This window comes from Dipodomys ordii, unplaced genomic scaffold, assembly GCF_000151885.1.
Source record: "Dipodomys ordii isolate 6190 unplaced genomic scaffold, Dord_2.0 Scaffold18, whole genome shotgun sequence".
Taxonomy (NCBI): Eukaryota; Metazoa; Chordata; class Mammalia; order Rodentia; family Heteromyidae; genus Dipodomys; species Dipodomys ordii.
This window is the reverse complement of record NW_012267234.1, coordinates 11,475,600-11,500,055: the sequence shown is the minus strand read 5'-3', so window position 1 is coordinate 11,500,055 and position 24,456 is coordinate 11,475,600. Positions and strand designations below refer to the sequence as shown.

Genomic DNA, 24,456 nt, shown 5'->3' with positions numbered 1-24,456 from the left:
TGTGTGTGTGTGTGTGTGTGTGTGTGTGTGTGTGTGTGTGTGTGTCAGACAAACAGAGACAGAATGAGAGAGAGTGAGATCCAAATACAGATGTGGACAGAGGGATTGTCCCTGGAAGGAATCAGCCTTATGACAGAGTCTCCATCCTGTCCTCCTCTCTAAGATGAGTTTGTACTGCCACATTCTTTGCCAGGCAGATTCATGAAGATCAGGTGGGTAAGAAGTGGGAAGCTCTTTGGAAAGGTAAAAATGATATAAATATCAGGGCAGGGCTTACAACAAGTTTCAACTCCAGACAGAAACTATGCTAACATCCCCCGCCCCCCCTCCCCCTGCCTTTCCCTGAGCACCGCACTGTGGAGTTCCACACACACTGGAGATGTGGAAATAAGGACCAGGTGCAACACCCAGGGCACTGGCTCTCAAGAGTGAGCATGGGGTGTCGGGTGTGGGCAGTGTTAAAGCACGAGGTCTCTGGGCCATGCTTCTAAAGAGATCCCGCAGGTCCTGGGTGAGGCCTGAGGATTTGCACGACTAACAGAATCCAAAGGACACCAGTGATGCTGGCTCACGCCACAATTTGAGTACTATCAAATCAGTGTGTGTCAGATGTTAGCATGTCAGAAAATCACCTGCAGCCAGGCTGTGTACACCTGCAATCTCAGATACTTGGGAGGCAGAGATCAGGGGGATCATGGTTCAAGACTAGCCTGGGCAAAAAAGAAAAAGAGGACTGTCATATCAATAAACAAGCCGGGTGTGCTGGCACATGTCTGTGGTCCCAGCTATGTGGGAAGCAAAGGTAAGAGCGTTGAGATGTGACACTCCCATCTGATAAACAACTGAATTTACAAAACAGATTGGGGACGTGGCTCACATGGCAGAGTCTCTGCTTCACAAATGTGGGGCCCTGGATTCAAACCAGTGATGATCCAACACCACCCACTTCCCTTACCCCCAAAAAAGAATCACCTAGGAGCCTAAGACATGTAATAAAAATATATCAGTGGGGCTGGGAAGGTGGCTCAGTGGTAGAGCGCTTGCCTTGCATGCCTGAGGCCCTGGGTTCGATTCCCCAGCACCACATAAGCAAAAAAACAAACAAACATATCAGTGGGCACTATACCCAGAGAGTCAGATCTGGAAGGCTGGCAGGTAGGGCAGGAAGGGGATGGATAGGGAGGGACTAGAATTCTGCATTTCTAAAAAGCTCCCAGGACACCATGCTATTGCTAGTCGACAGACCAGCCCTTATGTGGTGGTCTACAGTCACCAACTTAGCAGCTTTGGTTGGGTGATGGTTATCACACACCTTAAAGTTGGAGACATGCTTACCCCACAGTGCAAGTCTGATGGGACTTTTAAAAGTGGAGACAATATGGACATGACACCTTGCGTTGACGTGCGATTTTACCTTCTCCAGGATGCTTTCAAAACCACTCCATTGTATGGCTCTTACAATAACTAGGGTGCCAAGAGGGCATAAGTAATGCCCATCAGAGAACCTCAGTTACTCATCAGCCCACAGCTGCTGGTAGAATGACAACACTTTCTCAGGTACCTCTTACCTGCTCAACTCTTCGAATATTTGCACACACACACACACACACACACACACACCTTAATGGTGTAAAGCATCATCCTTTGGTCAAAGCTTTTCAAATGCCTGTGGTCATATCAGTAGTGAAGAAGCTCTGTCTCCCTTAAAACTGGGGGAAACTGAGGCATCTGATGGTGAGAATGGAAGCAGGCCTAGGCTGGGAAAGGCTGTGGGGGTCTGGCCCCCACTCTTTAATGTTCACTGGCTATGGTTTGACAAGAAGGATACGAGTGATGGTTACTATGGTAACCACACTCTTATTGATGTCCATTCTTATGAGATTTTTCTTGGTGGCTTTTGTCACTCCACCTCCCCGTAAGAGAGTCGCAGAAAACCCAAGCCACATACCCAGTGCTAAAGCCCTAACCAGGGCAGGGACCATCCAGTCTGCAGGCCAGGTAACACCCGACAAATCATCTAGCATGTGATGAGATAGGTGCGTATGCTCTTTGGTCTGCTTCTATGGAGCATTGTGTATGGCCCAAGCAATGATGTTATTGATATGCAAATGACTATGGATAGAAAAGAAGCATCCCACCCTTGTGCCTGAGATGTCCACTAACCCCTCCCGTACCCCCAACGTTTCATGATGGCACCTCCTGGATGATGGGCGGAAGTGGCCTTGAGGGAACCCAAAATGGGGAAGACCTTATTACCCTAGCAGCGGGGACCGCCCCACGTCCGTGTCTCACCCTCTGCCTTTAGCCTTCTAGATCCTCGCCCCTGTGAGCCATTCCTTCGCCCTTGGGAAACAGTCCATCTCCACCACATTGTTATCACTCCCTGAGATCCATGCTGAGTGGAACTATTGCTCTGGTCAGGATCAAAAGACTAGTTGAACTGAGCCACATTGCATCTTTTTTGCTGGGACATGGGGAAAGAAAGGATTCCTAGCATGGTGCCAGGGGCTCATCATTCCCCAACCCAGTTACATCAGAATATAGGAGCCAGATAACCATATTAAAAAAACCAAATCCCAAGGAAGCCTGGCACTGGTGGCTCCTGGTAGCTACTCAGGAGGCTGAGATGTGAGGATCACAGTTCCAAGCCAGCCCAGGCAGGAAAGTCCATGAGACTCTTATCTCCAATTAACCACCGAAAAAAAAAAGCAAAAACTGGAACAAGCAGTTCAAGCAGTAGAGTGCTAACCTTGAAAGTTCAGGAACAATACCCAGGCCAAGAGTTCAAGCCCCAAGACTGGCACAAAAATCCCAAGGAAATTTCAGTGTGCAGTAAAGCCTGAGGCATGTCTGATTTCCTCCCCCACATGCCAGTGAGCTTGGCTTGAGACTCAGCTCAGCTTTGGTGACTGGGCTATGGGGCTGGAGGTATCAGAACCTACAGAGACTTTCATTCCTCCTATGATCTTCTAGCAAATCATGATTCAACCTTGGGACCTGGTTCTGATCATTATACTTCACCCTCTTGCACATGCACTTGAACTCAAGCAACAGTTATGGTACATTCACAATGGGCTATGTGATTGACATACAAAATTCCACTAATTGTAGATGAGATGGATTAAATGGCTTGCCTTCTCTGCGTATTTCTGTGTTTGTTTCCTAGAGGTGCTGTAACAAAGTACCACGCACGGGGTGACTTAATACCACTCGTTCTCTCTCAGTTCTGCGGGGTAGATGGTTAAAGTCAAGGTTTTGGTTCTAGCTAGAGGCTGTGAGGGAGATTTCCTTTTTCATGTCTTTCTCCCTCTCAGCTTCTAGAGGCTTCTAGAAATCCACAGCATTCATGGGCTCATAGCTGCATCACAACAGTCCCTGCCTGTGTCTTCACAGGGTCCTCTTCCCTGTGTCTGTGCTCACAGGGCCTTCTTATAAAGACTCATGTCCCCGGATTTAGGGCCTACCATAAGCCAATATGGCTTTGTTGTAACTAATGTCATCCTCAATGACCCTATTTCAAATTTTCAAATAAGGTCCCATTCTGAAGACCCAGGCAAACGTGGAATCTGGGAGAACCCTTCAGCTTTCCAACCCCAGTCTTCCAACTTCTGATCCAACCAGAGCCTGCCACCCACTGACAGTCCTGCGGCCAACAACTATCACCTATTGGCCCTCAGCCCTGATAGCTAGCCAAGGTGCTAAGGACAGAAGCCACAAGGCTCCAGCTGCTGCCCACCTCTGCCAACTCAGCTAGATGTTAATTCCTCTGGCATTCCCTGAAAGCTGGCTGGATGTCCCAAAGATACCTGTTGTTAATCTTGGGTCTCAACATGCAAGTACCCTTGCAAGGATCCTAGCACTGCTACCTATGAGTTCTCCAGGAGGGGAGGGGAGAGTAGGGAAGGGAAAGTAGGGGAGAGGTTTTCAACTGCTGTTCTCGGTGTATCATTAAGCTCTGTGGTTAATTCTTTCCTTTTAAATCTCTCTTTACAGGAAATGGGTACATTGAAGGCAAAGAGCTAGAAAACTTTTTCCAAGAGCTGGAAAAGGCAAGAAAAGGCTCCGGCATGGTAAGCCTGGCCACTCCTATTTATGGGGAAGTTTTCTGTCACATGACCAATATGATTATGCCACCACCCAGCAGAACTGGAGGAGCTCTGGTCTTGACACATAAGAGGGCTTTTTTAATTTATTTATAAGGATAAAAAGAAAAATTAGAATTTCCTTAAGAGCACTTTTATCTCAATATCTTCAGGTATCTGAGATTGAGAGGAAACCATGTTGGGTACCAGGGGTCATGAACTTGCTCCCCAACCCCAGCCAAAACAACCATGTATCTATGTATGCATGTACAGAATAAATACCATTTCTTCTAGAGACAGACTCCATGGCCTCCCTAAAATGCTTTGGAGGATTAAAAACTCAAGATTCAAAGCTCACTAGACCTCTAAACCCAAGTGTCTCAGCCTTGGCACTAGGGACATTTGAAGCCAAGTAGATTTTTGTTCTGTCAACTTGTCCCATGCATCACATGATGTTTAGCAGCATCCCTCGATCTGCCCATGAGATGCCAAGAGCACCTCCTCTTCGGGTCGTGGCAATAAAGCTATCTCAAGACATTACCCAATGTCCCCTGGGGTAGGACCCAGGAGAGAGCCGCTACACTCCATCAACAAAGGCTGGATCCCTAGAAGATACCTGGGAGAAAAGTGAAGGTTGCTGTGAAGGGATCTCTGAACCCCAGGTGGGCCTGACTCACCTTGTGTTAGAGGTGTCACTAATTTTTTATCTGGAGTAATTCCAGACCACATCCCAGAGCATAAATGATAGGATGCTGCTGCCTCTGGTTCCAACCGGGTTGAGAGGCACAGGAAACACTACCGTTTCCTAGAGTCTTCCTGAGGAGATGTGTAGTGTATTATAAAGCTGAGCTGATAGATCTAGTCTATTGTGGTTCCTATGTCCAGTTCTGGAATGTATGGAGCCCACTCTCTCCAACATGACCCTCTTTTCAGGTCCCTTAAGAATCCCTCTGTCCTCCCCTGCTTCATGCCCTTTGGACAATCCATTGCTAATTAGCAGCTCTTCAGAGAGCAGCTCATGAGATGAGTCAGGAATCATCCATGAACTCCTGGTTCAAAGCTCAGCAGAGTATCCTGGTGAGACGGAGGTCAAAGCTGCGGGCTTAAGAGTGTCGAGTGATTCATGGGTTTGTTTATCAATGGTTCACTCCATGAGCCTCATTACTGGGATAAAAGACCCTATATTACCAAAATCAGGGCTTCAAAGCAGACTCTGAGCTCATGAGCAAGGCAGAGGGATGTGCTCTAATGAAGTATCTCCTCAAATCCAACAATCCTCCTCTTAGTCATTCCTTTCCTCGGATGGTATCAGGCTGATTTCTGTGCTCAACAGTCCCATTGGGTGTCCTCCAGGTTTTATGAAGACGTATTATATGGTAGAAAGGACACTGACCTTGGAAGCAGGAAGTAGGAGCTCCATTTCTGACTGTATTTAACTGAGTGACCTCAAGAGAAGTCACTTCAGTTTGGACCCCATTTGTATGTCAGAGGGAAGGGATACTCACCTCACAGGGGCCCATAGTAAAAACTCTAACAGGTTGGCCTAACAGGTTGATTTTGTGAGAAATCCTTGGCATCATACTGTACACATTTGTAAATGAAAATACTGACTAGCAAATAAGGATTGGCAAATGGAGACCAATTTGGAAGCAAAACTAAAGGGCTGTAGAAAAGATTCAGAAAAAAACATCTGAATTAATAGCATTTCCCTTGGCTATTCATCTCATCTCATGGTCTACATCCTGAAGAGTTGCTAATTAGCACTGGGTTGTCCAAAGGATAGCATAAAATCAGAATAAGAACTGTTGTGGAATTGGTAGTTTATCTTTAAGGAGGAAAATAAACAATTCACCTTGCTATGGTAGAGTGCTTAGAACCTATTTGGGAACACTAGATTTGTTTGGGGTTCGGGAAATGTATCTCAGTAGTGCTGAGGGCTCAGTTTTCATATCTGAGTAATGGGAATAAGTCTAAACTCTTTTGATAGGGTTATGGTTTAATCCATGTCAGAGGCAGAGAGAGGAGCATATTGTATGGAACATGTTCATGTGTTCCAACTTCCTTTGGAAAATCCATGACTGAACTTTGAAGAAGAGATCATTTGATTGGGATGTATCCTGACAAGGAACAAGATGAATGAGTCCTGATCTCTCCAAGCACTATCTCCAGTAGTGAAGTATTTGCGTCCAGGAAACAAAACAATTCCTGACACTGCTACCCTGAGATTCAGGCTCCCCAGGATGTGGCAGCAAAAATCATCCCCCTTTCCCTGTTCACAGATGTCAAAGAGCGACAACTTTGGGGAGAAGATGAAGGAGTTCATGCAGAAGTATGACAAGAACTCCGATGGAAAAATCGAGATGGCAGAGGTGAGGGTTTGCGTGGAAGGCTTGTCTGTCCTGTGCCTCTGCCCTGCACATGCATCTTGCTAGTGACCTAACGAGGAGAGCCCCACCGCCAGGGCTTAGGCTGACCCAAGAGAACAGGTGAAGCTCTTTCTCTGTGTTATCCAAGAAAATAGGTAACAACAACCTAGGATAGGGATGGAGACTTCAAATGCCCCTAGATGTTGCAGCTGTGTGAGGAGCCTAGTTCAAGGCAGTAGGGAGATTGAAGGCTGATGAGCAAGTATACACATTTACATATATGTGTGTCTGCATATATATATATATATACGTATATATGTATATATATCACATTTAATTTATACATTTATGCATTTAATTTATACATGCTTACATACATTCACCTATAACCATATACACACATCTACAATCATGTACTCAAACACAGAGAGGCACACAATCAATCTGTGTCACTCTGGTTATTAGTATGCCACCCACCGTCAAGGGGTCAGAAATGACAGTGTTGGCATTTGGATTAAAGTTCCTGCCAAGGAATATTGTCTTAGATGCTGCTGGAGGGCTCAGATCCCTCAGCTTTCCTTCCTTCACATTTTATTGGCCAAAATAGGTCACATGTCTACCCATAAGCCAATCTCTGGTGAGGGGGAGGAGATTATCACACTTAGCTAATTAACTAACTTAACTTAGCTAACTTAACTAATTAACCTGCCCAAGGATTCTGGGAGCTGAAGAAAGGCCAAAGCTCAGGTGTGTGGACACAAAGCAGTGCTCGCTGTCTGACCGTGTTGGTATTTTTCTAAGAATTCAATGGTTGAGGTCTTAAGTAACATCCATCTTCCATAGTGAAAAAATCTGAGTTTAGATTTTTGACCATGAAATCACCACCACAACCAGATATGGCCATTCCCTCACTCCCTGAAGCCTCCTCCTGCCTGGGATGCCTTCTCTCCCATCTACCGAGATGGGTTGGCAGTTTGATTTCATGTATATGGGCTCATCGGCTAAGTATTCTTTTGAAGTCTGAGTGCTTTTGTTTCAATGAATTACCCTTTCTGCCTGTCCAGCTGTCCCTGCATTAAGGCTTAGGGTCCCTTGCAATCACTTCTCAGAACCGCCTCCCCCTCCCAGGCCCTGGTCTCAAGGAAGGAAGCAAAATGGAGCAAATGGCGACTCCCATGAGGCTCTCCACTGACCACCTTCTAGCTTCCTATGGGAAAGTCAGCTCTGCTTCTGACGGGCCGTAACGCTGGCATTGTTCTGTGTTCCCTCAGCTGGCGCAGATCCTGCCGACTGAAGAGAACTTCCTGCTGTGCTTCAGGCAGCACGTGGGCTCCAGTGCTGAGTTCATGGAGGTGAGGCCCCAGACACTGCCTTCTCTCTGCGCAAGGGTTCCCTCCTTCCTCCTGTGCTTAGGAAGGCCCACCGTAATGCCTGGGGATAATCCCAGGAGATGCTACACTGCCCAGAGCTCAGCTACTCGAGGTGTGGGCCATAGCCTAGTATCAAAGGTGTCATCCAGGTTCTTGTCAGAAGGTCGAAGACCCTGCTCCACTAAATCAAAAGGAACATTTTAAGATCCCCAGGTAGCATTCACATACTAAAGATGAAAAGTAAGTGTGGGCCAAGGTTGACTGGGAGAGGGAGGGTGTGTGTGTGTGTGTGTGTGTGTGCGTGCGTGTGTGTGTGTGTGTGTGCATGTGTGTGTGTGTGTGTGCATGTGTGTGTGTGTGTGTGGCATGCAGCTCCCCAGTGGAGACTTTGTGGCCAGCATTTGCAGAGGGAAGGACCTAATTCATTCAGTCTGGCACTAGGATGTCCCTAGTGCCAAAGATGTATATATGTACTAAAGCTGGGAGAGTCAAGGGAGAATTACAGCTTCTAGTATCTCCCAGGTTTGATCTTAAACTGTAGACTGGCTGCAAACTGGGCTCCAGTGTTTTCCTCATATAAAATGGAGTATCAGCCAGGCATTGATGGCTCACACCTGTAATCCTGGCAACACAGAAGGCTGAGAAAGTTCAAAGCCAGCCCGGGCAGGAAAGTCCATGAGACTCTTATCTCCAATTAACCACCAGAAAACCAGAAGTGGTGCTGTGGCTCAAAGTGGTAGAGCCCTAGCTTTGAGCAAAAGAGCTCAGATACAGTGCCCAGGCCCTGAGCTCAAGCCTCACAACCAAGAAAGAAAGAAAGAAAGAAAGAAAGAAAGAAAGAAAGAAAGAAAGAAAGAAAGAAAGAAAGAAAGAAAGAAAGGAAGGAAGGAAGGAAGAAAGAAAGAAAGAAAGAAAGAAAGAAAGAAAGAAAGAAAGAAAGGAAGGAAGGAAGGAAGGAAGGAAGGAAGGAAGGAAGGAAGGAAGGAGAAGGAAAAGAGAGTAAAAACAAAAGAGTATCACCCAGTTTGCAATAGAAATTCTTTGATATCCTTACATCCAAACTGAATATCCAAACTCAGATGTCTCTTAAATCAACCAATACATTAAAATCATGTAAAATGACAGAGATTGAACTATTTTTCCATGCCATAAAAGAGGAAATTCCATATGGTTTGGCCAGTTCAATTACTAATCCTGATTTTTAGCAAACTATCAAGTATTTCTTGCTTCTTTCCTGAGTTCGCACCAGAGCTCTTCCAAGGGTATTTCTCAGCATGAAAAGCAATGTGTACTTGTCACGCAAATTGCCTGTTCTGACACACACTGGACATTAATGTGACTTCAGTTGTCATTCACTGGGTTAAATCCAGTCCCAACTGCCATATGCCCTCCCCATGATTCACTATCTAGAACCATGGGCCAGCCTGCCCAGAAACCCACACAGGCAGAAAGTCAGCTAGAGAGACCCAATTCTTACGGTATATTTTTTGTCAGTCATTTTTTTAAACTACAACTTGCCTAAGCATCAGATAGGGGTTTAATTTTATGGTGCTTTAGAGAACTTTCCCAGCTCTTTAGAGATGGAAAGATTCCGTAAACTGGTGGTTGGCATTCTGGATTCTGTCCTAAATTCTCTTGCCTATCTGAAGGGGAAAAGTCCAGCATACTTTAAAAAAATTGCCAGGTGTTGCTTTTGAAAATACGTTTTTTTTTCTGTCTATAGGAAAGGGAGTATGGGGCTTGGGTAGAGCTCAGAGATAGAGTACTTGCCTAGCATGCTTCTATCCCCAACACTGAAAAAGCGAGGGAAAACCAAAGAAAAGGAAAAAGAGAAGGCAGGGCCAGGTATGATGTGACATGCACCTGTAATCCCAGCTACTCAAGAATCTGACATCAAGTAGATTAGAGTTCAAATCTGGGTTAGGCAAAAAGTTAGTGAAACCTCATCATAGTCAATAAAGCTGAGTCTCATCTATAAAGGAAGCACTAATAGGGGGATCATGGTCCAGACTCGCCTGGGCACAAACATGAGAAATAAATAACTACTGTGAAAAATGGCTACAGGCATGGTTCAAGGGGATGCTTTAAAAAGCACAGAGCTCTGAGTTCAAACTCAGCACTTCCAAAAGGAAGGAAGGAAGGGAAAGGAAAGGGAAGGAGGGAGGAAGGAGGAAGGAAGGAAGGAAGGCAGGAAGGAAGGCAGGCAGGCAGGCAGGCAGGCAGGCAGGCAGGAAGGAAGGAAGGAAGGAAGGAAGGAAGGAAGGAAGGAAGGAAAAGGGGCACTGTTCCTGATAATTTCTTTCATGATTAGAAGTCAGAAAATGACTGGCTTCTACTCCATCCTGTTCTGGGAATCAAAATGATAGCTTTCATATGGTAGACGTCTCTAATGGAGAGCAAAATTCATCACCATCTTCCTTTCTCTTTCTCTCTCTGTCTCCATCTGTCCCTCTTTCTCTCTCAATTATTAGCCACTTCTCGCTTTGTGGTTAAAATGATTCCACACTCATGCTTTTATTCTTCCAAAGCCTGGCATAACTGCAAAGCAGACACCCCCTGGCCCCTACATTTGCTGAAAGCTCACCCTCCTGCACTAATTCCTCCTCCTGGAGTTGGCCATTCATTCCATTTTTATCAGGCAGAAACATGAAATGGCCCCTCAGGAGCCCTGAAAGGCTTGTGCTCTGGGACAACTCTGTCCTACTGCTCAGCACAAAATGTAATGTCTAATTTTAGGGAAGCCTCAGGACTTCTTTGAGATTCTACAAAGCCAGGGTCTCTTGAACTTGGTTCCTTGAATGCAAAGAGAATAAGGACACTGATAGATCAGCTCAGAGTACTGGAAGGAAAAAGGAGTCCAGCCAGGGAGTCCACAGCCAGCATGGGGTGCAGGGTGAACTGAGGGAGGGAAGATCTGCCACGGGATCTAGAAGAGCAGCCTCTGGATGCCTTGCTCTGTGGAAGAACTGAGGAACCATCTCCCCAAGTTGTCTATAGTAAGTCCACTAGGATTTGCTCATGTCTCGTAAGTTTAAAATCAGGACCAAAGTTTGATGTGGTAGATAGTGCAGCCTATAATTCCAGCAGGAATTGCAGGAGACTGAAGCAAGAGGATTAAGAGTTTAAGGCCAGCTTGAGCTACACTCGAGATGCTTCTCTCTCAAAAAAAAAAAAAAAAATCCAATGCAGGCACCAGGTGCCGGTGGCTCATGCCTATAATCCTAGCTACTCAAGAGGCTGATATCTGAGGATCACAGTTCAAAGCCAGCCAGGGCAGGGAAGTCCCTGAGACTCTTATCTCCAATTTACCACCTGAAAACCAGAATTGGTGCTGTGGCTCAAGTGATAGAATGCTAGCCTTGAGCTGAAGAGCTCAGAGACAGCAGCCAGGCCCAGAGTTCAAGCCCCACGATGAACAACAACAACAAAAATCCATACCAAAAATCTCCTAACGTAAGCACTAATATATCATGAAAACTCTACTACCCTGGTAGATGATATAAAAGAAAGACTCTAAATTAGCCATAAACTCTTAACAGTCTGGGCAGGAGATAAAATTTAGGACTGGTGATTCTGACTCTCAGGAAACCAAGTACAGTTGGAGTTCAAGGGTATGATTTGCAGCTAGGGGATGTGAAGGGAAGAAAAGCCAAGGGAACAAAACTTGAAAGAAAAATCTAAGACCTATAAGACACCAGAATAGTCCAAAGATTTAGGAGGAGGGGGAACTCTGGGCAGCAGAGGCCCCTTCCTGATTCCTCATTTCTGCCAGATGGCTTTTGGGTAAAGGCTGGGTCTCTGCGCACTTGAATACAGGACGTGTGTTCTTAGGACATTGTATTCATTACTTATGACCCTATAACAAATTAGCTCCAACATTTAGCAGCCTAAAGCAATCAACTACTTTCTTTTAATCTTAGAGTTTCTATGACTGAGAATTTGGGGATATCTCAGCTGGATGGTTCTGGGCCAGAATGTATGGTCAGGATACCAACTGGGCTGTGCCCCTCTGAAGACGTGACTTGGCTGGAAGATGGGACATCTTCACAATGGTCAGATCCTGTCACCTGATGAAACTGTCTCTCTTTGTCAAGGACACAGTTACCATGGCCAACAGGCTGGGCCTGGGTTTCCTATAGGGATCCAATACATGACCAAATAATTAGGGCTCAGATCAGAACCACTATGGGATGGGATCAGGGTGGCATCTGATTGGCCAGGCATAGATCACATGCCCACCCTCCTTCTGGAGATCAACCTTCCTTGAACCATGTAGTGCAGAGAGGGAGAATGTTGAATAAAGGTTCAGAGATAGTCTAAAATAAGTGATTGCTGTTTCACCATGAGACATGACTAAAAGGCATTATGATATAGGAAAGGAAGCAAGTCTGTTCCTGTCCCTGTTAGAGAGTGCTCTCCAATCTCTAGCCTCCACTTAGTCTGAGACACTTGCAAAGCAATAAAAAGATACCCTATACTCCAAACAAAAATATAACCCACCAGATCTTTGTTCTAGTCCTGGTGGAGACTTTCAGGTTAGAAAGTGTAGACTGTAGTTTTAAGGTGATCTACAAAAGGACCAAGACCTATACCATGTTAGAGTAGGAGACCTTGGCAAAGCAATTTTCCTCCCTTTTGGTGTGACCTTAACTAAGAGACTGTCCATCTCTTCCTCCAGAACATTACAGGGACTGGACCATCTCCTTGCCCGTATCCCCCCTTCCCCACTGCAATGCTCTTGAATACCAAGAGCCTGTCTGGTTCATTAAGGAGAATTGGAAGGGACGTGTGTAGGTCTTGAGATGTCTTTGTGAATGGGTTGATATTCCCATTGCAGGCCTGGCGGAAGTATGACACAGACCGGAGTGGTTACATCGAGGCCAATGAGCTCAAGGTAGGTTGGGCCTCGGGAAGGACAGAGAGCGGGAGAATAAGGCTGGGGTCAGCGTTGCAATGGGTTTAGGAGACCTAGGGAGGAAGAAGACATGGGCAGAGACACTGCTTTGCAGTGCCCAAGCCTGGCACAAAATTGTTGGATTTGCCCCGAGAAGCCTCGTGAGGTCAGGGATGTTAAGCCAAACTCCACCCCCTCTCCACCCAAGAGCCCAAGACAGACTACCGAACACCTCCAATCTTCTCTAGACAACCCATGGTTCCTGGACACTGGCTGAGCCCTGGGCTCTGAAGGGTGAACCAGTCTTTATCACCTATTCTGTGGGCAGACTTGTACCCAGGAGCTTCAGGGTCCCTCCACAAGGGCTAAGACATAGAGGAAGCATGTAGGACATACACTGTATAACTGGTAGACCTTGAGAAACCAGCTTGACTGTTTGAACAAACAATGATGAGAGATCTTATGAATGACTTGAGCTCTGACCAGGCCTTTCTTGTTCCAGGGCTTCCTGTCAGACCTGCTGAAGAAGGCCAACCGGCCATATGATGAACCCAAGCTCCAGGAATACACCCAAACCATAGTGAGTGACAGAAGCGTCCGCCTCCCAGGGCACGGGACTTGGGTCTCAAAGCCACTGAGATTCATCTATCCTAATTACCAGGCCTTGTCAAGTGAGGCCTGGCAGTAGGCCTCACATGCCTCAGAGTGCCCATGGGGCTGACTCCTGGGACAGTTTGAGAGTGGAGGGCATCTGTTTCCATGGCAACTTCTCAGCTCTGGGAGAGGAAGGACCCTTGATGCTAGCTGCTACACATCAGTCACGCCCCTCCCATCCCCAAGAGTCTCCATTGTGTCTCCCATGACTGATTTAGACCATACTGGTCCCTGATTGCCAGGTAACCTCAGTGAAGGCCTGAGCACACTCCAGCCTCCTCCCTCCTCTCCTCCCCAGTGAAAGGAAATGGCAAGTTAAAGGCCCCACGTGAAAGGTCAGAGCAAATAACCTCAGTACGCCTTTCTGTCCCCACCAGCTCCGGATGTTTGACTTGAACGGGGATGGCAAATTGGGCCTCTCAGAGATGTCCAGGTGAGGACCTTCCCTCCTTCTTGGTGTTGCTTTGAACAACTTTCTGTACTGCTGTCACCCATCACTGAGAGCAGCTTTAGAATTGGAAACATCAACATATCACTTTGTCCATCTCCCCCTCTTCTCAGCTCCCTACCGACTCCTGATTATAAAGTGATCAGAACCTGTTTCCACAGCCACAGATGCTGCCTCTGTACCTCCTAATGGTGTGTCCATTGCCTATGCCCTGTCTACTAATCTCTGCTCTAATGGTTTCTTTCCAGGCTCTTGCCTGTTCAGGAAAACTTTCTGCTGAAATTTCAGGTAAAAGAGCCATTTTGTTTTTTCCTGGCTTCTTCCCTTCCCCTCATCTCTCTGAGCTTCAAAGCTTTTCCTTAGCACTGATCCAACATGCATACACAGACACACACACAGTTGCTTACACACTCACTCTCATACATTCAGATAAGACTCACAATCCTGGGCTTTTGTTACAGGGCATGAAGCTGACCTCGGAGGAGTTCAACGCCATCTTCACATTTTATGACAAGGTAAGAGGGAACAGAGTGGGGGGGGGGAGTAGAGCCCCCAATATGGAGAGGCCCTGGCCAGAATGCTCAATAATATCTGATTTCCAGAGGGGGCCTCTGGGCCATGTAGTTTCTTTCTATAGCATTTTCTGAAAAGACAAATGTCATTCTTGATCCTTGGCCTATCAAGCCCAAGGATTTGGTTTCTTAAAAGCACAGCAAAGGGCTGGGAAGGTGGCTTAGTGATAGAGTGCTTGCCTAGCATGCATGAAACCTTGGGTTTGATTCCTCAGGAACATATCAGCAGAAAAAGCCAGAAGTGGCACTGTGGCTCAAGTGGTAGAGTGCTAGCCTTGAGCACAGAAAGGCCCTGAGTTCAAGCTCCAGGATTGGCACCAAACAAACAAACAAACAAACACAGCAGAAAGTATTTATGCAAGACAGTTAGCAATGCTTAGAGCAGGAGTGGGTCATTCTGGCTCCAGGTCATGATGTTATATGATAGCCAGTTGTTTTCCTAGGACAGGGAGATGACCTCTTTGCTACAGACACTCCTTCCTTAACTGTCCCCTGGCCCTGTGACTTTCCTGGTCTTCTTTACAATCAAAGGATTGGAGGTTGACTTGAGGCATCCCCTGGATACAAGGAGTTAACTGTTGTCTCCTGGAACCACATTTATATTTTCAATGTAAATAAGAAATACCACACACCGGATGCTTGTTGCTCACTCCTTTTATCCTAGCTATTCAGGAAACTGAGCTTTGAGGATCATGGTTCAAAGCCAGCCTGGGCAGGAAGATCTGTGAGACTCTTATCTCCAACAAACCACCAGAAAACCAGAAGTGGCGCTGTGGCTCAAGTGGCAGAGTGTTAGCCTTGAGCTGAAGAGTTCAGGGACAGCGCCCAGAGTCAAGCCACATAACTGACAAAAGGAAGCAAGGAAGGAAGGAAGGAAGGCAGAAAGCAAGCAAGCAAGAGAAAGAAAGAAAGAGAGAGAGAGAAAGAAAAAAGAAAGAGAAGGAAAGCAAGCAAAAAGAAAGAGAGAGAGAGAGAGAGGAGAGAGAGAGAGGGAGGGAGGGAGGGAAGGAGGGAGGAAGAAAGACCACAGGGAAAGCTACCAAGAGTTTATACTGAGAGACCTCATTCCTGCACTAACTGGGAAAGACAGAATTGACACATTACACAGAATTACACAGACGGAACCTTTTGTAGAAAACATGAGATTTGACTACGGACGCTCTGTGATGGGGGGGAAACAAATCAGGCCTCAGTCAGATAACTGGGGCCTGGGTCTCAGAGCTCTGAGCTGACTCTCTGCTGCCACCCGCAGGATGGAAGCGGCTACATCGATGAGAATGAGCTGGATGCCCTTCTGAAGGATTTGTATGAGAAGAACAAGAAGGTGAGCAAGGGAACAAGGGGAGGTACTCAGAGCTGGGGGCGGTGCTCAGAACATCTTGCCTCGTTTTGCTCTTTTCTGATCTTCCATAGTAAGGCAATGGAAGAGTCTTGATTTTTGTTTATATCTAGTTTGATTGTTGACTTTTAATAGAATCGGGGTAAATAAAAATAGTCATAACGAAGTTTGCCATCTTAACCATTTTAAGTATGTAGTTCAACCATTTTAAATATATCCATCCTGTTGTGCCATCATCCCTTCCATCCATCTCCAGAACACTTTTAATCTTGAGAAACTCAGGCTCCATACCCATTAAATGCAAACAGCCCATCCTCCTCTCCAGTCTCCTGGCAACCTTTCTACTTTCTGCCTCTGTGAATTTCTCTACTAGGTACCACATAGAGGAGAATTCTCTAATTTCTGGCTTCTTTCACTGAAACTAATGCCCTCCAGGCTCATCTGTGTTGTCGCATGTTAGAATTGCCTTCCTTTATAGATCTGAATAATTGTGCCTGTACATATTAGCCCCATTGTGTCCACCATTCCTTGCCGATGGGTATTCCAGTTGCTTCCATCTGTGGGTTGGGTGACTGACATTGCCATGAGGAGATGATGGTCTCAACAAAGGGCAATCGCCTATGATGACTTTTAACACAAAGAGACATGTTGGAAGGCAGGGCCCGACAGGAGGTGAGGGTTCTTCTGAATTGATCATTTAGGATCCATTGAAGGTTTAGCCCTCTCCAAGAAACGACGAAGAAGTGGTTTCCATTCTTTTGCATGGTGTTGCCTCTTGGGCATCCCCCAGGGACTCTGCATGGGCTGTCCTCGGGCGCCCGGGATGTGAAGAATCAGGTAGAACAATAGCCCGCAGACAGCCTTCTCCACTGTCTTTCTTCACATCCTGGAAAAATGTCTTTCATGGAGCAAATGGTCTTGCTTCTTTCTTTAATTAGATGGTGAAAGCGCTATAATTCCTTGAGCTGTCTAACTGCCTAGGCTGCCAAGCAAGAGCTAAATTTAAGGCTCAATTTCAAGGGAGAAAAAAAAAATCACTGCAGCCTCTGAGTCTATCTGTCTCTCTTTGCAAATGCTCTCTGAGCCTTTCATCTTCATCCTGAATAGCACCCTTCATTTATTTCACCTCGCATTTATTTTTTATGTTACCTACAAGTGCTTTTGGAAAGAGACAGCAAATAAGGGATAAAGAATCAAATACTTCCCAGGAAGAAGGGAGCCTTCACCAGGTATTGGAATTCAGCAAACTTCTTCTTAACACTATATCCAAGTACAAAATTATTTATGTGCGTAAGTGTCCAAAGGGATGCTTACCTGAGTGGAAAACATAACTTTCATTTAATTGCATTAATGAAGCATACTTCATCTTTATAGGGCTCTGCCAGACATCTAAGATTGATAAGAGTCTAAAGATGTTCATTCAATCTCAATGAAGGCTCAATTTAGTGGTATATGATTGTGGTCTCAAAGAGGGAGAAGTAGAAGGATTTTGATCAAAGGTTGCTCTGGACAAAAGCAAGAGACCCTATCTGAAAAACAAACTAAAAGCAAAAGAACTAGGGTATGGCTCAAATGGTACTTGTCTAGCAAGCATGAGGCACTGAGTTTAATTCCGGCCAAAAAAAAAAATCTCTGAGTGACATGAATAGCCTGGTCTTCAACTCAAGAGAGTCTTTCTTGATGGACATGAAGGATAACACATGAGCAGGACAGGTGGACTCCAGATATAGAAACAATGGCAAAGAGGTGTTGAGATTTGGAAGCAAGTCTGCAGGTTCAAGAACAGGATATTACTAATATAGCTGTATCTGGGTGCCTTCCACCTGTACCATACCCCAGTTTGGCACCTGGAGATGAGGGGAATGAATTGGTAGAGAACACTCACTACAGCACTGAATACCAGCACCTGAGCAGGGGAGGGAAAGGCCACTTTTGATGAGCCCACATAGCAGGTGCACTTCCATTTTGAAGTGGGTAGATGGTGATAAGGCTTCTGAGTGGGCAAATGCTGGAAGCTCTGGAAACTGGCTAACAATATCTCTTAGCCATGGCAACTTGCTAAAAACCTTTTGATGTTTTAGGCAAACCTTGGGAACTCTCCCTGGTGCACTTCACCCCTGCACTTGAATTTTCTCAAGTTTGGGGGAGGGCCCCTTCTTTGGCTTTTAAGTGAGTGGCAGATAACTCAGCCACACTCCAATGATACAAATTAAATGGCACTTCCAGAAACATTTCAATAGAAGCACCCCCCCCCATCCAGGTCAGAGATGCTTTCAAGCATTCTTGGTTTGGGCCGTCACCAGAAAGCCATAACATGAAGAGATGTCTCTAAAAAGCAAAGAACAGGGCTGGGAAGGTGGCTCAGTGGTAGAGCGCATGCCTTGCATGCCAGAGGCCCTGGGTTCGATTCCTCAGCACCACATAAGCAAAAAGAAAAAAGCCAGAAGTGGCGCTGTGGCTCAAGTGGTAGAGCGCTAGCCTTGAGTTAAAGAGCTGAGGGACAGCGCCCAGGCCCAGAGTTCAGGCCCCATGACCGGACCCCCCCAAAAAATAAATAAATAAAAAATAAAAAGCAAAGAACACAAGAACATGACTGATATTTGAGGACTGAGAAAGAGGTGACTGAGGACAGATGACCCTAAACACTTAGGTGGGGTTCAGGGATAAGGGACTAAGGATATTTATACTGAATTGATCCAACGTTTGTCGTATCTTCATATCTCCATTTTTCATTAGCAGAATGGAGATTGTGACTCCTCGACCTAGAAGGGGAGGGCTTTTTAAAATATCATCTAGTGATTTTAATGTAAAAGGTTAAAGAGAAGAGAAAGAGAAGAAGGAGGCAGGAGGAAGGGAAAGGAGTGAAGTAGAGGAAGATGTGAAGGAGAGACAATCTTCCACTGTTGATTTTGCTAGATTTCAGGCTCATTGGCTTTTTGCATCCAAAGCAAATACTTAATATAAGGCCTATCAGTGTGGGTATTCTGTTTCATCTTAGTCTCCATTTATAAGGATTATGGGCTTATGTTCATGGATCATGTGTCTCAGAGGCTTTTGCAGACATTAGCAGCCAATGGGTGAGCGAGAAGTAGGCTGGTGCCAAGCACTGGTGGCTCAAATCTGTAGTCCTAGCTACTAAGGAGACTGAGATTTGAGGATTGTGGTTTGACGTCAGCCTGGGCAGGAAAAGTCTATGAGACTCTTATCTCCAATAAACTACTCTGAAAAAAGCCGGAAGTGGTACTGTGGCTGAAGTAGTAGAGCGCTAGCCTTAAGCACAAAGAGGTTCAGGGACAGCTCCCAGGCCCCAAGACCAGGAAGGAAGGAAGGAAGGAAGGAAGGAAGGAAGGAAGGAAGGAAGGAAGGGAGAGAGGGAGGGAGGGAGAGAGAGAGAGAAAGAAAGAATGAACGAGAAGGAAGGAAGGAAGGAAGGAAGGAAGGAAGGAAGGAAGGAAGGAAGGGAGAGAGGGAGGGAGGGAGAGAGAGAGAGAAAGAAAGAATGAACGAAAGAACGAAAAGAAGTAAAGAAAGAAAGAAAAAAAAGAAAGAAAGGAAGGAAGAAGGAAAGAAAGAAAAAAACAAGCAAGCAAGCAAGCAGGCTGATGAGTTTTATATTCAAGGAAACAAAATTTTTTGTTTAAATGTAGGGAATTTTGATCCAGTATACTTGGAGCCAAGACCAGGGAACTTTCCTGATTTCCATCACCCAAATAAGGGGAGCCCCAATAAGACAGAAAAGTAAAGACAAGTTAAATATTGTATCGTTAGCAACTGTGGGTACACTGGTCCCCCTGCTGGGAATTGCTGAGCATGAGTGTTATACCAAGTGTTTGTATCTATTCCCTCACTCCAGCCTAACACCGCCATGTAGAAGGTACTATTCGTTTATCCCTTTTCTAGGTGGAGCAGCTGACTGCCTTCTCTAAAGCAATGCAGCCAGCACTTGAAAGAGCGTTTTAACCTAAAATCTATAGGATTCCAAATTCCCTCTAAGCCACTTACCCTGGGACGAGTGGAGAGGAGGTTCCGGGTGATGTGTGCGATGTGCGGAAGGGCTCCCTTGGGTGGAGCCGTTGCTGAGCCTGCTCTCACCCTCTCCTTCCATCTCCCAGGAAATGAACATCCAGCAGCTTACCAACTACAGAAAGAGCGTCATGTCCTTGGCTGAGGCGGGAAAGCTCTACCGGAAGGACCTGGAGATTGTGCTCTGCAGTGAGCCCCCCATGTAAAGAAATGGCCGTGGGAGCTGCTTCCTTCCCCCAAACCCTTCCCTTGCTCCCTGTCACTTCTCCCCAGACCAGAGATAGATCGTGAGCACCCTTGCCCCACCCTGGCAACCTGCACATCTCAGCTTGCAAACAGGAAGGCGGGATGGCGAATGGGTGATGGATGGGGCTCTTGTGAGTCAGCTCCAGCCCAACCCTGACCAGACACAGGGCTCTGCCCGCAATGGTCACCAACTGCATGAATGGTGGGGGGGGTGTGGGTACAGCTTCCCTAGTTCTCTTTGCTGTGGTGCATGTGTGCATTTGCTGTATGATTTAGGCTTTTATGTCCAACAGAGTGGCCTCTTTCCTCCTGCTGCCTCCTGCCTTTCCTCCTGGCCACTACCCACCCCAACTTCCAAGTTCCACCCACCATCTTGCTCATGGTGTAGCTGTTGTCTCAGAGTTCCTGCTGTGGAGGGCACTGGCCCTCTTCTTGCCTTGTTTACTCGTGTGCTCCTTTTCTCTTTGGGTTTCCTGTCTTCTTGTTTACCAAAGAAGAGTTTACAGACAATAAAGTGGAAACACTCTGCTGTGGAAAGTCACCCAGTTCTTGTCAAAGGGGGAAGGCTTCCCTCCTTCACTGGGGGAGAGCCTGGTCTCATGTGAGGTGGAGGAGGGGACTGTGATCAATTAGTTTGGGTATAGGGCCCCAAACTCTATGGATTTCAGTCATTTCTTTCGCCTGTCTCTACACCAACCTGAGTCACTTCTTTGTTCCATGTTTATCTCTCAGATTACAATAGCCATTACCCATTCATTGAAGGCTTGATAAGTCCAGGTGTTATGCCAAAAAAGGTGACCTGGAGATCATATACAGTTGTCTCCCTGCTATAGTCAAAGCAACAAAAGATTACAAAGGCTGAGTGATAACCCCAAGTCTGGTGGCAGAGAACCAGGATATGAATCCAGCAGACTGAGACCATAGTCTAACCATTCTCTTGTCATAGGGGCTCAATTAGGGTGTGGCAAAGGTAAAAGTAGATGATTCCCATCAAAGAGGAGAGACCTCCAACCAGGAGTTTCAGATAACTATGTGCTTACGTTTTCCTGCTCAAAGTGCAAACTATGCAGCAACATCTCTTCAGATGCCCTATGCTATACCGCCAGCTTGTCCTGTGGGTTCACAGAGCTGTTTGAGAGCCTAGAATAGAGATCATTGATTTTTTAAATGTTTATGAATTGATTGCCTAAAGATATGTCTAATGCCACAATAATCCTCTGATATGGATACCATTTTCAGATGAATAAACTGAAGCTCAGTGGCATTAAGGAACTTGATCAAGGTTCTATAACAACAAAGTGACAGGCCTGGGCCTTAGGTGTGGGTTGGTTTTGACTCCCACGTTGTCTGTGGAAATGTCCCTTGAGTTGATATCTAGGAACTCACCAAAGATGACAGAGCACTGAGAATGCTGGCCATCTGAATCATAGAAACCTCATTTCTTTCTCAGCCATACCTGTGTCTGAGAGAACTTCACCCAGCTCCTTAGGGATAGCCTAAGGATCCAGCTGACCTCTGTCTGCCTGCCCACAGCTGAATGTGCAAGAGTGGACACCTGATCCCCGCTGAACCTGCCAGACTCTCCTGGGATTTGCGGTCGAGACCTGGGCTGCATGGGGTGTGGTTCTGAAGCTGGATGGAAATAGGGCTTTAAGACTACAGGTCGTACTGCAGATGCTTGACTTTGGATGCTGGGAAGAGCAGAAACTACAATCTTGGGAAAGGGAGCCAATCAGATAACACTGGAGGACATTTACAGAGGAAAATACAGGTGGGAAACCAAAAGCCAAAGAAGGAAGAAAAGAGGGAGGAAAGAGAGAGAGAGAGAAGTAGGGAGAGAGAATGAGCAGTCGATGGCACTATGACAGCCACCTAGCTTCCCTCGTCTTCACCCAGGGTCTTCCTAGATGAGGAGCAGCAGCCAAACTGTGTCCTCTAGCACCCACTACTCAGAGCCTTAGATCGAACCCTCCACTCTCTGCCCCATGGATAAGATAGGTGAACTGGTCGCCATAGCCTGAGATCTAATACAATGGGGAAGAGCTGAGTCCTTTCTATCTAGTTGTGTGGCATTTGCTGGAGCCCTTTCTTCATCTATAGTCGAGGAAAATTCGTTCTCTCAAGAAGATACAGTCTTTTTATAAAGGAGCTCCTTTGGTGAACTCTGTACATAGGTACTTATCCAGAAGGGACAAGGGGAGAGAGGAGAGCGATCCCACAGGCCTTCAGGGTACCCATCACTACTGGTTGTGTGCCTCTCTCCCTATTCAGACGACCATACCAGGTGAATAAGGATAGCATTGGAATGATCATTCTGGTTTTTTTGTTGTTGTCGTCAGCTGTGAGGTTTGAACTCTGGGCCTGGGCGCTGCCCCTCAGTGCTTCAGCTCAAGGCGAGCGCTCTACCACTTGAGCCACAGCGCCACTTCCCATAGCATTGGATTGATTGAAGTGTCTTTCTGCCCCATGAATGCCAACCTTTGTTGCTGCCTGATTCACAAAACACTCTAGAAGGCAAGTATAAGCCATCCGAGGAAATCCCACCCCAGCCCCACTCCGAGGAGAGGCCAGGATCCCACCATTTCCCACTTGAAAGGGAAGCTCCAATCCCAATGGTGAATGCAAACAATACCACAGCAACAATACCCAGAGGAGAGCTTTCAACCCTAAAGCTGGTTTCTTCTGGGAGCATTCTGTATTTACATAATGCCCATTCAAATGTTTATTGAAAGTCAAGCACAAATCTATATAATTCTGGAGTTTGGAAGGGAGTTGTAGTCCATCAGACCCAATCCAGAATGGTCCAGCACTGTCACACTGATTCTCTGACACCTGTTGAGAGGTTACCTTTGGGGCCAGGGAGGTAGGTCGGTGATGGAGAACTTATTTATCATATATGAGATCCTGGATTGGATCCCCAATACCATGAAAAGGGAAGAGGTTAAGTCCTTTGCTAGATCCCTTGTATTTATGTATATTAGAAACATAATATCTAAAGTTATGCTAATAGCATTTTGAGGTTGAGTCTTCCAGAGGTAATTAGGATTTGATGGAGTCATAGGGTAGGGCCCCCAAGTATAAGAATGAGAGAGGGGCCGGGCACCAGTGGCTCACGCCTATAATCCTAGCTACTCAGGAGTTGAGATCTGAGGATCACAGTTCAAAGCCTGCCCGGGCAGGAAAGACTGTGAGACTCCTATCTCCAATAAACCACTAGAAAACCAGAAGTGGTACTGTAGCTCAAGTGGTAGAGTGCTCACCTTGAGCTGAAGAGCTGAGGGACAGCGCCCAGGCCCAGAGTTCAAGCCCCAGGACTTGAGAGAGGGGAGCTAGCACGCTTGCTCTGACTAGCTATATACTACCCTCTGCCATGCTCTGGTGCAGCAATAAGGCCCTCACCAGACACTATGCCCTGTCCCTGGACTTCCTAGCCTTCAGAACCATGAGTTAAATAAACCTCTGTTTGGGGATTTTTTTAATAAGTCATCCAGCATTCAATTATAGCAACAGAAAAGGGACAAAAGCATCTCTCTAATGGCTTGAGTCCCTCCAGGCAACTCCATTAGCTGTCCTAGCATCTAACAGAGGGCAACAGAAGCACTATTAGGAGTGAGAATCGAGCCCAGGGGCTTGAACTCTGCTCAGTGAGTACTAATGAGGACTCTGCTCAGCGCCTCAAAGTTATAGGATGGAGTTCGTTACATCCTCTGGAACCCAAGGCTATGTGGGACTGTTTCCTAGAAGCTGCTGCTCCATCTACTGGCTGAAACACTGGGAAGAACTTTAGAGGGCTCAGACCTACTGCCCATTCTTTTTTTGTATATTTTCCTGGCAAATACTTTCTATCCTGTGTCACATGGGAGGGTGGGTAGTAAGAAGGCAAAGATATGGATGGTCGGGAGGTCAGGTCTGCTGGCACTGAGAAGCAATGACCCTGGTCACTCAGGATCATGTGACCCCACAGAGGCCCTCCCTTGGTGTGCCCCAGGGACCAATAATCCCTCTTTGAATTGTTAATGAGGGAATCATCCCTTCCTCTGGGAACCCCCCCCCATGTCTAGGCTAGACTCCAGATATTTACTTTTTCCATGGAGTTTATTCAATAACAAATACTGTATTCATGAAACTCTAGAAAGGTATAAGGGCAAGATAGGTAAGACACACAGACACACACACACACACACACACACACACACACACACACACACACACACACACACACACACACTGAAAAGAGGCCCTCAGTGCAGCAAGAGGGAGATTCTCTGAAAGGAGGCTTCAAGTACAGACCTGAATGAAGTAAGAGTTAATCCTGCTACAATCTGCAGAGAGTCACACAGAGAGAATGGCAAGTGCAAAGGCACTAAAGTAGAAGAGTTCTTAGCATGCTCAGGAAAGAAGATCATGGGGACAGGGAGCTGGAACAGAAGGTAGAAAGAGTGAGGACAGTACTTGAAGTTGG

The 24,456-nt window shown here is 46.3% G+C and overlaps 1 protein-coding gene across 2 annotated transcripts in view; it reads left to right on the top strand.

Moving 5' to 3' along the window:
• Calb2 (calbindin 2) overlaps window positions 1–20,531 on the top strand; it is a 27,067-nt gene extending 6,536 nt beyond the window's left edge. The window contains exons 2-11 of one of the 2 annotated variants that reach the window (XM_013012825.1): window positions 3,994–4,070; window positions 6,362–6,451; window positions 7,720–7,800; window positions 12,656–12,712; window positions 13,215–13,292; window positions 13,744–13,799; window positions 14,063–14,102; window positions 14,276–14,329; window positions 15,639–15,710; window positions 19,838–20,531. In XM_013012825.1, the coding sequence (XP_012868279.1) occupies window positions 3,994–4,070; window positions 6,362–6,451; window positions 7,720–7,800; window positions 12,656–12,712; window positions 13,215–13,292; window positions 13,744–13,799; window positions 14,063–14,102; window positions 14,276–14,329; window positions 15,639–15,710; window positions 19,838–19,954 (722 nt within the window). In that variant the 3' untranslated portion in view covers window positions 19,955–20,531. Of the gene's footprint in view, window positions 1–3,993; window positions 4,071–6,361; window positions 6,452–7,719; window positions 7,801–12,655; window positions 12,713–13,214; window positions 13,293–13,743; window positions 13,800–14,062; window positions 14,103–14,275; window positions 14,330–15,638; window positions 15,711–19,837 lie in introns of those variants that run through there. The other variant, XM_013012826.1, reaches the window with a different exon arrangement.
• The last annotated feature ends 3,925 nt before the right edge of the window (window positions 20,532–24,456 follow it).